Source organism: Vipera berus, assembly GCF_964194415.1.
Source record: "Vipera berus genome assembly, chromosome: W".
NCBI lineage: Eukaryota > Metazoa > Chordata > Lepidosauria > Squamata > Viperidae > Vipera > Vipera berus.
In genome coordinates, this window is record NC_138210.1 from 68,083,531 (window position 1) to 68,097,478 (window position 13,948).

At 47.6% G+C, this 13,948-nt stretch overlaps 1 protein-coding gene across 1 annotated transcript in view; it reads right to left on the reverse strand.

Moving 5' to 3' along the window:
* Nucleotides 1-701: 701 nt before the first annotated feature.
* LOC308676021 (rho guanine nucleotide exchange factor 15-like) overlaps nt 702-13,948 on the reverse strand; it is a 65,600-nt gene continuing 52,353 nt past the window's right edge. The window contains exons 11-16 of the mRNA XM_081341724.1: nt 11,565-11,657; nt 10,468-10,622; nt 9,102-9,266; nt 7,825-7,910; nt 6,762-6,863; nt 702-2,256 (exon numbers count right to left, since the gene is read on the reverse strand). Coding sequence (XP_081197850.1) covers nt 2,069-2,256; nt 6,762-6,863; nt 7,825-7,910; nt 9,102-9,266; nt 10,468-10,622; nt 11,565-11,657 — 789 coding nt within the window. The 3' untranslated portion in view covers nt 702-2,068. The remainder of the gene's footprint in view (nt 2,257-6,761; nt 6,864-7,824; nt 7,911-9,101; nt 9,267-10,467; nt 10,623-11,564; nt 11,658-13,948) is intronic.

Below are 13,948 nucleotides of genomic sequence, written 5' to 3' on the forward strand. Positions count from 1 at the left end.
GCCGAACAATACTCCTTTTAGCACCAGCCAACAGGAGCGAGCTCAGCCCAACAAAGTGAATTTTACACAGAAGCCTTTATTCTTATCTCCAGTTGCAAACCTGAAATACAATCCTGAACTGGAATATTAGGAATTCTCCTATGGCTGGCTCGTAGCTCAGTTTTGAACCTGGAGGGCCCCATATAGTTCATACAACCTATTAAGCCAACTGGTGATTTGATCCCTTCAGGCTTCATTTAAAAGGAACCATTTTGGTTTAGTGGATTTGCTATTTTGGTCAAATTTCAGTCCCAGCAATAACAGACTATTTTTATTTAGTAAAAGATAAAGGTAAAAGTTCCCCCGCACATGTGTGCTAGTCGTTTCCGACTCTAGGGGCCGGTGCTCATCTCCGTTTCAAAGCCGAAGAGCCAGCGCTTGTCCGAGGATGTCTCCGTGGTCTTGTGGCCGGCATGACTAGACGCCAAAGATGCACGGAACACTGTTACCTTCCCACCGTGGTGGTTCCTATTTTTCTACTTGCATTTTTTACGTGCTTTCGAACTGCTAGGTTGGCAGAAGCTGGGACGAGTAACGCGCTCACTGTTACGCGGCACTCGGGATTCGACCCGCCAAACTGCCGACCTTTGATCGACAAGCTCAGCGTCCTAACCCACTGAGCCACCGCGTCCCTTTTTATTTAGTAGGGAGAAGCCAAAAAACTAAAAGCAAGCACTGGCATGTTTTGTCCATCTGTATTTTTTTTTTAAAAAAAAGGCCGTTTGGGATAAAAAAAATGAGAGGTGACACACCGCAAGCAAATATGGCACAGAATAAATTAAAATACAATCTCCTCTGCTTCCCCCCAACCCCCCAAAGCCAAAACTCCTCCAGCTCAAGAGTTAAAGAGGGCAACACATGTAATAAATATGAGCCGATCCGTGGTGAGCTTTCCAAACCGGGAGCAAGGACGAGAAATTCCCAGTTTTTGCAAAGGAGCAGAATCCAGGATAGTCAGGCAGGTTAGCATGAAGGAGAAAAGTTTGTTGAACTCTTGAGGGTGGGAAGAAGAGTTAGAATAAGCTGGGTCCACAGAGTCCTAGATTCCTGGCCTCGGAAAGGACAGGAACTGAGGTAGAGGACGGTGCTCACCTGAGCCCAGGTTAAGGACCACTGGGAAGGTTTGAAGTATTGGCTGTGACAGCACCATGTTCAGGATAAGGATATTGGTAACACCAGTGTGGATCCCGTTTGCAAGACGCATTATATTGGGGCGGGGGAGAGGAAGCCTGTTCTGCCTACCAGAGTTCTACCAGCGAAGGGCAAGGCACACACACGTATCGACATAGATGAAGTACAAACCAGCCTGCCACCAGCCCCAAAACAAGGCTACAGGTGGTAGGCCTGAATCGTTACATGTATTTGAACAGGTGGATAAGTCATTGGAAAAACGGTGGGGCAAGTAGAACACCTGCTCAGGTCGAACGGAGCCTCCTGGTTAAACACGAGACAATAATCCATTTGATCATATCTCAGATCCGGGAACCTCCTAAAATATGGCACCGTGGCTATCTCAAGGTACAAGATGAGTCTGCAAGATCAAGTGTCGCCTCTTTACGCCAATCCTCTGGGAAGGCTCATGGTCATCCCTCAAGAATACTGAGATGCCAAGCAGAGTCAGAGGAGTTAGGACGCAACTTGGGAACAATCGGAACCGGACGTCGCCAAGTCTGTAAACTGCAATGCAACTGAAAATGCAGTTTGTCGCCCCCTTCTGGCAGAAGGGGCGTGTTTGAAGTAATGCCTTTGCTGCCCCTACTGGCTAGCTTATGGCGTTGCAGCTGCCATAAACTTCAGACAGTCAACTGTTGGGCATACTTGCATCTCTCTCTTCCGCTCTCTCACCCTTCAGCAGCCTTTCAGCTGAAACACAACTGCTCTCTACCATCCTCCCGGTCTTCAGCGCCCTCTTGAGGCAAATGTTGCTCCACGCCCAGCGAAATGGAAGTCGAACCTTGAGTCCAGCCGTGAGATTGATTGCAGGCTGGGTGTCCCCGTCACTTGCTTTGTTGACTGTGCGGTTTCAGTCTCAGGCTGAGCTGTACTTGCTTTTGACGCAATTGGTGCGCGTCAGCTGCAGCTGGCGAGCCACCTGGAGGACGCGGTAACGCTCGCGGAGGTTGCGGCGGCGTACGTGTTCGTTTGTGATCTCCTGCACGTAGCAAGAAGGGAACCAGCCCTTCTTCCCATCGGCTAGGCGTATGCCCTCGTACCAGCCTGTAGCATGGGGGGTGGGGGAGAGGAGAGGACAAAGGAGAGGAGAGGAAGGGAGAGAAGAGGAGAGGAGAGAAAGGAAAACAGAGGAGAGGAGAGGAAGATGAGATGAAAACAAAGGAGAGTAGACAAGACCAGAGCAGACGAGAGGAAGGGAGAGGAGAGAGAAGGGAAGAGGAGTGGAGAGGAGAGGAAGACAGAGGAGAGGAAGATAAGAGGAGATGAAAACAAAGGAGAGGAGACAAGAGCAGAGCAGACGAGAGGAAGGGAGAGGAGAGAGGAGTGAAGAGGAGAGGAAGACAGAGGAGAGGAGAGGAAGATAAGAGGAGATGAAAACAAAGGAGAGGAGACAAGACCAGAGCAGACAAGAGGAAGGGAGAGGAGAGAGAAGAGGAGTGGAGAGGAGAGGAAGACAGAGGAGAGGAGAGGAAGATAAGAGATGAAAACAAAGGAGAGGAGACAAGACCAGAGCAGACGAGAGGAAGGGAGAGTAGAGAAAAGGGAAGAGGAGTGGAGAGGAGAGGAAGACAGAGAAGAGGAGAGGAAGATAAGAGGAGATGAAAACAAAGGAGAGGTGACAAGACCAGAGCAGACGAGAGGAAGGGAGAGGAGAGAGAAGGGAAGTGGAGAGGAAGACAGAGGAGAGGAAGATAACAGGAGATGAAAACAAAGGAGAGGAGACAAGACCAGAGCAGACAAGAGGAAGGGAGAGGAGAGAGAAGGGAAGAGGAGTGGAGAGGAGAGGAAGACAGAGGAGAGGAGAGGAAGATAAGAGGAGATGAAAACAAAGGAGAGGAGACAAGACCAGAGCAGACGAGAGGAAGGGAGAGGAGAGAGAAGGGAAGAGGAGAGGAAGACAGAGGAGAGGAAGATAAGAGGAGATGAAAACAAAGGAGAGGAGACAAGACCAGAGCAGACGAGAGGAAGGGAGAGTAGAGAGAAGGGAAGAGGAGTGGAGAAGAGAGGAAGACAGAGGAGAGGAAGATAAGAGGAGATGAAAACAAAGGAGAGGAGACAAGACCAGAGCAGACGAGAGGAAGGGAAAGGAGAGAGAAGGGAAGAGGAGAGGAAGATAAGAGGAGATGAAAACAAAGGAGAGAAGACCAGAGCAGACAAGAGGAAGGGAGAGGAGAGAGAAAGGAAGAGGAGTGGAGAGCAGAGGAAGACAGAGGAGAGGAGAGGAAGATAAGAGATGAAAACAAAGGAGAGGAGACAAGACCAGAGCAGACGAGAGGAAGGGAGAGGAGAGAGAAGGGAAGTGGAGAGGAAGACAGAGGAGAGGAAGATAAGAGGAGATGAAAACAAAGGAGAGGAGACAAGACCAGAGCAGACGAGAGGAAGGGAGAGTAGAGAGAAGGGAAGAGGAGTGGAGAAGAGAGGAAGACAGAGGAGAGGAAGATAAGAGGAGATGAAAACAAAGGAGAGGAGACAAGACCAGAGCAGACGAGAGGAAGGGAGAGGAGAGAGAAGGGAAGTGGAGAGGAAGACAGAGGAGAGGAAGATAAGAGGAGATGAAAACAAAGGAGAGGAGACAAGACCAGAGCAGACAAGAGGAAGGGAGAGGAGAGAGAAGGGAAGAGGAGTGGAGAGGAGAGGAAGACAGAGGAGAAGAGAGGAAGATAAGAGGAGATGAAAACAAAGGAGAGGAGACAAGACCAGAGCAGACAAGAGGAAGGGAGAGGAGAGAGAAGAGGAGTGGAGAGGAGAGGAAGACAGAGGAGAGGAGAGGAAGATAAGAGATGAAAACAAAGGAGAGGAGACAAGACCAGAGCAGACGAGAGGAAGGGAGAGTAGAGAAAAGGGAAGAGGAGTGGAGAGGAGAGGAAGACAGAGAAGAGGAGAGGAAGATAAGAGGAGATGAAAACAAAGGAGAGGTGACAAGACCAGAGCAGACGAGAGGAAGGGAGAGGAGAGAGAAGGGAAGTGGAGAGGAAGACAGAGGAGAGGAAGATAAGAGGAGATGAAAACAAAGGAGAGGAGACAAGACCAGAGCAGACAAGAGGAAGGGAGAGGAGAGAGAAGGGAAGAGGAGTGGAGAGGAGAGGAAGACAGAGGAGAGGAGAGGAAGATAAGAGGAGATGAAAACAAAGGAGAGGAGACAAGACCAGAGCAGACGAGAGGAAGGGAGAGGAGAGAGAAGGGAAGAGGAGAGGAAGACAGAGGAGAGGAAGATAAGAGGAGATGAAAACAAAGGAGAGGAGACAAGACCAGAGCAGACGAGAGGAAGGGAGAGTAGAGAGAAGGGAAGAGGAGTGGAGAAGAGAGGAAGACAGAGGAGAGGAAGATAAGAGGAGATGAAAACAAAGGAGAGGAGACAAGACCAGAGCAGACGAGAGGAAGGGAAAGGAGAGAGAAGGGAAGAGGAGAGGAAGATAAGAGGAGATGAAAACAAAGGAGAGAAGACCAGAGCAGACAAGAGGAAGGGAGAGGAGAGAGAAAGGAAGAGGAGTGGAGAGCAGAGGAAGACAGAGGAGAGGAGAGGAAGATAAGAGATGAAAACAAAGGAGAGGAGACAAGACCAGAGCAGACGAGAGGAAGGGAGAGGAGAGAGAAGGGAAGTGGAGAGGAAGACAGAGGAGAGGAAGATAAGAGGAGATGAAAACAAAGGAGAGGAGACAAGACCAGAGCAGACAAGAGGAAGGGAGAGGAGAGAGAAGGGAAGAGGAGTGGAGAGGAGAGGAAGACAGAGGAGAGGAGAGGAAGATAAGAGGAGATGAAAACAAAGGAGAGGAGACAAGACCAGAGCAGACGAGAGGAAGGGAGAGGAGAGAGAAGGGAAGAGGAGTGGAGAGGAAGATAGAGGAGACAAGATGAGATGAGACAAGACCAGAGCAGACCAGAGGAGAGGAGGAGACAAAAAAAGGCAACTATCAAGACCTCTGCACCCTTTTCTGCACTTCAAAATTTTTGGGGAGACTGTCCTGTTGCTGTGTGAAGCTCCAACAAGCACATTCATACTGAATCAGCCCTGTCCCTGTTGTAAGTCCTCAACTTACAACCTTTCATCTAGTGATCGACTGCACTGAAAAAAGTGACTTAACTATATGACCCATTTTTCACACGACTGTTGCACCATTCCCGTCTTCACATGATCAACATCTAAGGCAATGTTTCTCACCTTTGGCGGGTAGGAATTCTGGGAGTTGAAGTCCAGGCATCTTGGAAAAGTTGCCAAGAGTGAGAAACACTGGTCTAGCCCCCCCTCCCCACCCAAAAAAACAACAACAACCCAGGAGCACCTTTTGTGACTCACAAATGTTATTAAAAGGCAGAAGCTCTCACCGGAACCCGTGAGGCTTTCTGCCTTTTTTTTAAAAAAAAATGAGTCAGAAAAGGTGCAAGCAGACTCCTGTTTTTATTTTGTTTTGGTTTGTTTTTTGCTACGCAAGGAAGGATGAGATTGAATATAATCCATACATTCTGTGCTGAGGTGGATAACGTACAGCTGGGGGATGGGGATTGGCTATAAAAGTCTATAGAGGCCTGGAGACTAAAACATACAAAGAACGGCTGCAGGACTTGGGTTTGGCTAGTCTTAAAGAAAAGAAGAAACGGGGTGACATGGTAGCAGTATTCCAGTATTTGAGGGGTTGCCACCAAGACGGGGGTCAAATTATTCTCCAAAGCACCAGAGGGCAGGACAAGAAACAACGGATGGAAACTAATCAAGGAGAGAAGCAACCTGGAATTAAGGAGAAACTTCCTAGCAGTGAGGAGAATTAACCAGTGGAACAGCTTGCCTTCAGAAATCGTGGGCGCTCCATCACTGGAGGTTTTTAAGAAGAGACTAGATCAGGGGTAGGCAACCTCGGCTCTTTTATGACTCGTGGACTTCAACTCCCAGAATTCCTGAGTCAGCATAGCTGACTCAGGAATTCTGGGAGTTGAAGTCCACGAGTCATAAAAGAGCCGAGGTTGCCTACCTCTGGACTAGATTGTCACTTATCTGAAATGGTATAGGTTCTCCTACTTGAAAAGGGGGATGGACTAGTAGACCTCCAAGGTCCCTTCCAGCTCTGCTCTATTCTAGGCCAATTATTACCCAATACTGCACAGTACGTGAGATGAAAGTTGAGTTTGCTCAAGGAGGCAACACAAACACACCCCTAGCAATTTGTGCTATCGCTTTTTTTTTCTCGGATGCTTACAGCCTAGCCTGGGATCTCCTGATGATCTCCCTTTCAAGTGCCGCTGAAGCAGCCCAGCGTTACACAGTCAGGATGGCCAATGTTCTAAAGGGTGGAGGGCCATTTTCTTCCATGGCACCCTCTCCGTGTTGGGGACTGCAGCTTGCAGGTGGCTGAGAATATGGGAAAGGTGCTGGAGACTCCGAAAGGACCTTGAAGGATCAAAGAGAATCCTTTAGCGGAGAATTCTGCTAAAAAAAACCCCAACGCCATCTTTTCGGCTAAGAAGCCCCACAGCCGAGGCTCCAATTTCGAAGTCGTTCCCGAGAAAGAAGAGAAAGGAACTGCAACGGTTAGGGAAGGTCAGATCCCAAGGCTCACCCTCGGTTTTGCGTAACACGTTGACGATGTCTGTTGGTTCGAGATTCAGCTCGTCTGCCTGGGCTGCGCTGTAGGACTCTGTGCACTGAACCTGGGGACAATCTGCGGAAAGGGAGGAGAAAAAAAAATAACTTAATAAATTTTTTTTGTTATGAAAATTACAAGAGGGAAAAAAGGGGAAAAAAAGAAGGAAAGGTATCAAGTGTCTATGTGGTGGTAGGGAATAAACTTCCTGGCCCCTTATGGATTTATTAAATTTATACCCCATTTTTTTCAATAACATGCGTCATGCATAGCACTCAGAATAGCAAGAGTTGGCAGGGACCTTGGAGGTCTTCTAGTCCAACCCCCCCCCCCAGCTCAAGCAGGAAACCCTATACCATTTCAGACCAATGGCTGTCCAATTTCTTCTTAAACACTTCCAGTGTTGGAGCATTCGCTGCTTCTGGAAGCAGGTTGTTCCACTGGTTAATTGTTCTCACTGTCAGGAAATTTCTCTTTAGTTCTAGGTTGCTTCTCTCCTTGATGAGTTTCCATCCGTTGCTTCTTGTCCTGCCTTTGGGCGCTTTGGAGAATAGCTTGACTTCTTCTTCGTGGCTGCCCCTGAGATATCGGAACACGGCTACCGTGTCACCCCTCGTACTTCTCTTCATTAAACTAGACACCCAATTCCTGCAACCATTCTTCCTATGTTTTATCCTCCTCTCCCATAATCATCTTTTTTGCTCTTCTGCTTCCTCTAGCCTGCAGCCTTAACCTTTAAAGCAAACTGGCCTTAGGTAAATTGGAAATTAGGAAAGGAAAAATCAACCCTGCCACAGAAAACCGAATTTAGCCTGAAAGGCAAAGCTGAAATTTGTTTGAAAGCTCAAAATACGAGAAATGGTGGTGTGCATTCCCATCTTGGTTATTTTAGCCTCCCCAGCACGAAGTGGACAAACCGCTGACAGATCCAGAAGCCGTGGAACAGCAATGTGACGTTCCTCAAGTTTACTAGCCTTTGAACAAGAAGCAGCAGAAGTGGGATAGGTGGGTTAAAAGGAACACAGCCAAAAGGTCTCACCCCAATCTTCATAGATGGTTTCCTGCTTGTTATTAGCCTGGGACTCACGGCATGGGAAAGCACCCATCCAGCGGTGCATATCGGATCTGGAAAAGACAGTTTCGGAGATACAGTGTTTGGATTTCATTCATTCATTCATTCATTCATTCATTCATTCATTCATTCATTCATTCAATAGGCTTCTCATCTACCAGATGCGACTGGATGACTAACAATGCATTGTAAACAATCCAAAGTATAATGATCAATAAAGCATTTAAAAAACAACAACACAACAGTCACCCTGAAAGCAAACCCCAGAATATCTGCAGATCAGTAGCAATAGCAACAACACTTAGACTTATATAAAGGTAAAGGTAAAGGTTCCCCCGCACATGTGTGCTAGTCATTTCCGACTCTAGGGGCCGGTGCTCATTTCCGTTTCAAAGCCGAAGAGCCAGCGCTTGTCCGAGGACGTCTCCGTGGTCATGTGGCCGGCATGACTAGACGCCAAAGGCGCACGGAACGCTGTTACCTTCCCACCGGAGTGGTCCCTATTATTCTACTTGCATTTTTACGTGCTTTCGAACTGCTAGGTTGGCAGAAGCTGGGACGAGTAACAGGCGCTCACTCTGTTACGCGGCACTCGGGATTTGACCCGCCAAACTGCCGACCTTCTGATCGACAAGCTCAGCGTCCTAACCCACTGAGCCACCACTTCATATTGCTTGACATACCACTTCATATTGCTTGACAGTCCTCTCTAAGGGGTTTTACAGAATCAGCCTATTGCCCTCAACGATCTGGGTCCTCGTTTTAACAGAAGGATGAAAAGCAGAGTCAACCTTGAGCTGGTCAGGATTGAACTCCTGGCAGTGGGCAGAGTTTGCTTGCAATACTGCATTGCAACCATTGCGCCACCACAGCTCCAGGAATATCTCCAGTTTTCCATTGGTTTCTGGCAAAAGAAACCCAAACCCACCACAACCTCCCATAGGAATACATTGATTCATTGAATGACCCCTGCATTTGCTTAACAACCAGTGCGAAAAAGTTCATAAAACTGGGTCCTGTCCTGTGACTGCCTCAATTTATGTCATGACTATGATGGAAATCCTGGGCTCCACCATAATAAGTCAAGGACTACCTGTACACATTCTTGATCTAGATTGAACGTTCAGCCCTCTGAAAAACAAAACAAAACAGGCTACACTGATCACCTCTCCCTTCTATTTATAAATGAGGCACACTTACTACCCCCTTTCCTAACTCTCTTCCCCCCGTATGTGGCTACTTACTGTGTCGGGGCGCGACAGAGGCGTTCACTACTCCGCCCTTGGTGGTTCTCCATCAATGTCAGATAGAAGCTGTTCTCCGCATTTTGGCTGCTGGAGGCGTCCTCGCAGCTCTGGGCCTGGACTAGAGAGCGATGGGCATAATCCAGCACCACAAAACGTTCTGAGCTGCAACAAAAGGCAGGAACAGATCCGGAAGAGAAGCAAATAAAATCCGTCAGTGAATCCAAACTCAAGTTTCTTTTCAAGAATTGTGGCTGACAACAGCTGCTCCCCCAGTGGCTGTTTCCCAGATGAATGGGCCTGCATATGGGGATCCACGTCAACCACTATGGAGATCTAGGACCTGCAGATGAATAGACCTAGTAGTTCCCCAACCACAGGAATCTGGTTTAGATCACTACAGTTCTCATCTAGGGAGTATAGAGAGATGCTAGAGCAATAGCAATAGCACTTAAGACTTATATACTGCTTCACAGTGCTTTCTAGCCCTCTCTAAGCGGTTTACAGAGTCAGCCTATTGTCTCCCAACAATCTGGCTCCTCATTTTACCAGCCTTGGAAGAATTGGAAGGCTGAGTTCAACCTTGAGCCGGTCAGGATCAAACAAACTCCTGATAAGAGAGCTGAATTATGCTGCAATACTGCATTCTATCCACTGCACCATCACAGCTCCTTTACTCATTCCACCTTGCCTGGTGGAATGACACTTTGCACCTGAGGCAGAAGTCTCTGTTTTGTTTTTTTGTTTTTTAAATGACAAGTTTCTAGGCCCCAAGATTTGAACAGGAGGCTTGGAAAGCAGGTCATGCTCCCCTCTCAAACTTGCAAAATTTGCAGAAGCAGAACCATAGTCCAAACTTCACTGCCCTCTCCAATTCTCCATCCCCTCAAAACTTGACCTTGGGGCAGAGGTGAAGTTTTGCCCCCCCCCTCCTCCTCCTCCTGCCTCTTCTATAGATACACCCAGGGCTTTTTTTCTTCATAGAATGCTCAGAACGGAGTTCCGGCACCTTTTTTGGATGGAACCTTGTAGGGTAGGCAAGGTGGGTTGTATGACATGTGTGAGTTCCAGCACCTTTTTCTCTTACAAAAAAAGCACTGGATACACCCCTTTTAATGCAGCCATGTGCAGACTAATTGTCCTGTTGCCAGAATTTTCGGCCTAAACCTAGGCCAGGGGTAGGCAACCTCGGCTCTTTTATGACTGGTGGACTTCAGCTCCCAGAATTCCTGAGCCAGCCTGGCTCAGTTTGGAAACCTCTCCCTTTCCCCTCAGCGTGGCTGGGTCAGGAATTCTGGGAGTTGAAGTCCACGAGTCATAAAAGAGCCGAGGTTGCCTACCCCTGACCTAGGCCTTAAGGGCTCACCTCTTGCGCTGAGTGACCAGCAGCAGGTCATTGAAGAGGAACAGGTAGATGGGGACAAGTTTGGGCTTGTTGCCAAAGATGGTGCCACGATGCACAACTTCCAGGAGCTCTCCTTGCTTTAGCAGCTGTCGGCTCTGAGAAATGATTGGAATGGCCTAAATCGGAAAGAGAATCATTAGAAAAAGTTCCTGGAAGCCATCTGGATTTTTGCAAGGAAGGAGAACAAAGATTCTCTGAGCAAATTCACAGATTAAGGCAGTGAATTTCTCAAACTTCGCAACTTTAAGATGTGTGCACTACAGCTCCCAGAATTCCTCAGCCAGTTTGGCTGGCTATGAAATTCTGGGAGTTGTAGTGCACACATCTGAACATGGCTGAAATTGAGAAACTTTGTGGTAGCTGGCTGTGCAATTCTGGAAACTGAAGTCCACACATAGTTGAAACAGAGTTGTATTGATTAAGATTGATTGATTGATTGATTGATTGGCTGGCTGGCTGGCTGACTGACTGACTGACTGACTGATAGATTGCCATCAAGTCATTTCTTACTCTTCTGCAAAATATATTCTAGGGGTATAATTTTATTTTCCAATTATCACGTTTGGGATTGCAGAGGGTTTAAGAAAGCCTGGTTTACATCATGGTTATTTTCTGATTTGGGTATTATCTTTGTGAATAAAGGACATTTTTCCCCCCTAGTTAATCTAAGGCAGTTTTTCCTGTGGACTTCAACTCCCAGAATCCCCCAGCCAGCGTAGCTGGGAGTTGGTCCATACATCTTAGAATCGCCAAGGTTGCAAAAACACTGGATTAGGGTATGCCAAGGCAGACAATCCTTTTAAGAGTGAGCTTGCCAAAAGGGCAGTCTTTAATGTGTAAAAACCTAGTTCCTCGTATCCCCTGAATTGTGTAATTTGAGGATCCCTTGCAGGAAAAATATCACCATGCCACCTCCTCCTAAATGCACAACCCCAGGCCGACGTATCTTCTCTTAAATTCCCCAATTCACGCAAGCACACTTAAGAGGGCCAGGGGGAGAAGCTGTGGCATGCTAGGACAAGCCCCCACAGAAGGACTCAAGGCAAACCCATTCAGACCTTCAGCTTGTCAAACTCAATCTTGCTGGCCGTGTGGATCAGCTCTTCCATATGACGCATCCGTCCGACCTCGGAGTTACATTCCTCTATGATCTAAAGAAGAGATTTGGAGATGTGGGACAGAAGAGAAGAGTCCATTTTTCTGAGGCTTTCTAAAGTTACTGACTGCCCTTCTCTCCCCCTCCCCCCCCCCCGAAGGAGGCTCAATGAAGCATCGATCCAAGCAAAAGCATTCTCCAAAATATGGTAAGGTGCCAACAAGACGTGTTTTTCTTTTTTCTTTTCATTAATTTTTTTTCTCTCTCCAGCATTTAGAAACACGGTAAAGGTAGTCCTCAACTTACAACAGTTCATTTAGTGAGCATTTAACATCACTGGGGGAAAAAAAGTGACTTATGACTGAATGTCTATGGAGATTCTCAGCCATCCAGGTCATGTTTGTCCCAGAGGTGCTTTTTCAGGAGGCAAAATGGACTTGCTTGTTTTTTCCTTTGAAGACATGCCTGGAAGCGGTCCGGGAATGGATGGGGAGGAACAGGCTTCAACTCAACCCGGACAAGACTGAATGGCTGTACATACCGGCATGTCAGGATATTCAGAGTATTCCATCTCTTAATATCGGGGGCGAGTTATTACCCCCCGTAGATAAGGCTCGCAACCTGGGTGTCCTCTTAGATTCACAGCTCTCCTTAGAAGATCACATAGGAGCTGTGACTAGGGGGGCTTTCGCTCAGGTTCGTCTGGTGCGCCAGCTGCGACCCTATCTGGACCTGGATGCCTTGCGTACAGTCACCCATGCACTTGTGACCTCTCGTCTTGACTACTGCAACGCTCTTTACATGGGGCTGCCCTTGAGAACCACTCGGAAGCTTCAGCTGGTGCAGAGTGCAGCTGCACGAATGCTTTTGGGGGTTTCCCGATACTCCCATATTACACCTCTGCTCCGTGAGCTGCACTGGCTTCCAGTTGCCTTCCGGGTGAAATTCAAGGTGCTAGTGATGACATACAAAGCCCTACATGGCTTGGGTCCGGATTACCTACGGGAGCACCTGCTGCCGGCGTCAACACCCCTCCGACCTGTGCGCTCCCACAGAGAGGGCCTCCTCAGGGTGCCACCGGTCAGAGAATGTCGGCTGGTGACCCCCAGGGGGAGAGCATTCTCGGTGGGTGCGCCAATCCTCTGGAACCGCTTACCAGCTGAAATCCGGATGACCCCCGACCTTCGCTCCTTCCGGCGTGAGCTAAAAACTTATCTATTCCAACAAGCCGGCCTGGCCTGATAGATTTGGGTTTTAAAATTTTCTCACTTTATTGCTTTATTGTATTCTTACTTTATTGCTCTGTACACCGCCCTGAGTCCTCCGGGAGAAGGGCGGTATATAAAACAAATAAATAAATAAAATAAAATAAATAAATTTTGCTTCTCATGAAAGAAGCTTCTTCAGCTCCACCACCATCCAGTCAGAGTTGAAGAAGCTTCCTGGATGAGAAGTGAAATGTCTTCCAAAAAACCCCAAGAAAGTCCAGTTTCCTCGTGAAAAAGCACCTTTGTGACTTGATGACTATTTTTCACACTTACAACCATTTGCAGCTTTCTCTTGGTCACGGGATCCAAATTCAGAGGCTTGGCAACTGACTCATATTTATGACGGTTGCAGTGTCCCCAGAGTCACACAATCCGCTTTGGCGACCTTCTGACAAGCAAAGTCATTGAGGAAGCCAGATTCACTTAGCAGCCGTGTTACTAACTTAACAATTGCAGTGATTCACTGAACAACTGTGGCAAGAAAGGTCGTAAGGCGGGACAAAACTCACGTAACAAATGCCTCACTTAGCAACAGAAATGTTGGGCTCAATTGTCAGAAGTTGAGGACTACCTGTATTTCAAGGCCTTGATATATGGGGAAGGGGAGGAAAATCATCCCCACCGAACATTTTAAATCAATACGGCATTTATCCAAAAAGGAGACAACTCTGGCCCACAAGACTTCAGTCTGTATTAGAGATATCAAGAATGCCCTTACAGATGGCAACAGCTAACCAACTTTGGTTGACCTTAGAGAAGCTAAGCAGGGTCAAGCTTGGCCAACGTTTGAATGGGAGACCACAAGGACTGTAAGCTAGACTAGACGGTTAAAAAAATAAACATAGGGGTGGTCTTTGTCTTATGGCCATATTTGAGCCCTGGAATTACAAGATGGTTGTTAAGGGGCTCACCACATGACTGCACCCAACTTTATGATCTTGTCTGCAGCAGTCATTAAATCAATGTCACCGTCATTGAATGAACCATTTCAGCCAATGGGTCTTTTTTGCCAGAAGTTAAAGAAGCTTGTTTCTAGCAAAATGAACCCAAATCGCAGTTATGTGACTACAGGTTGTTG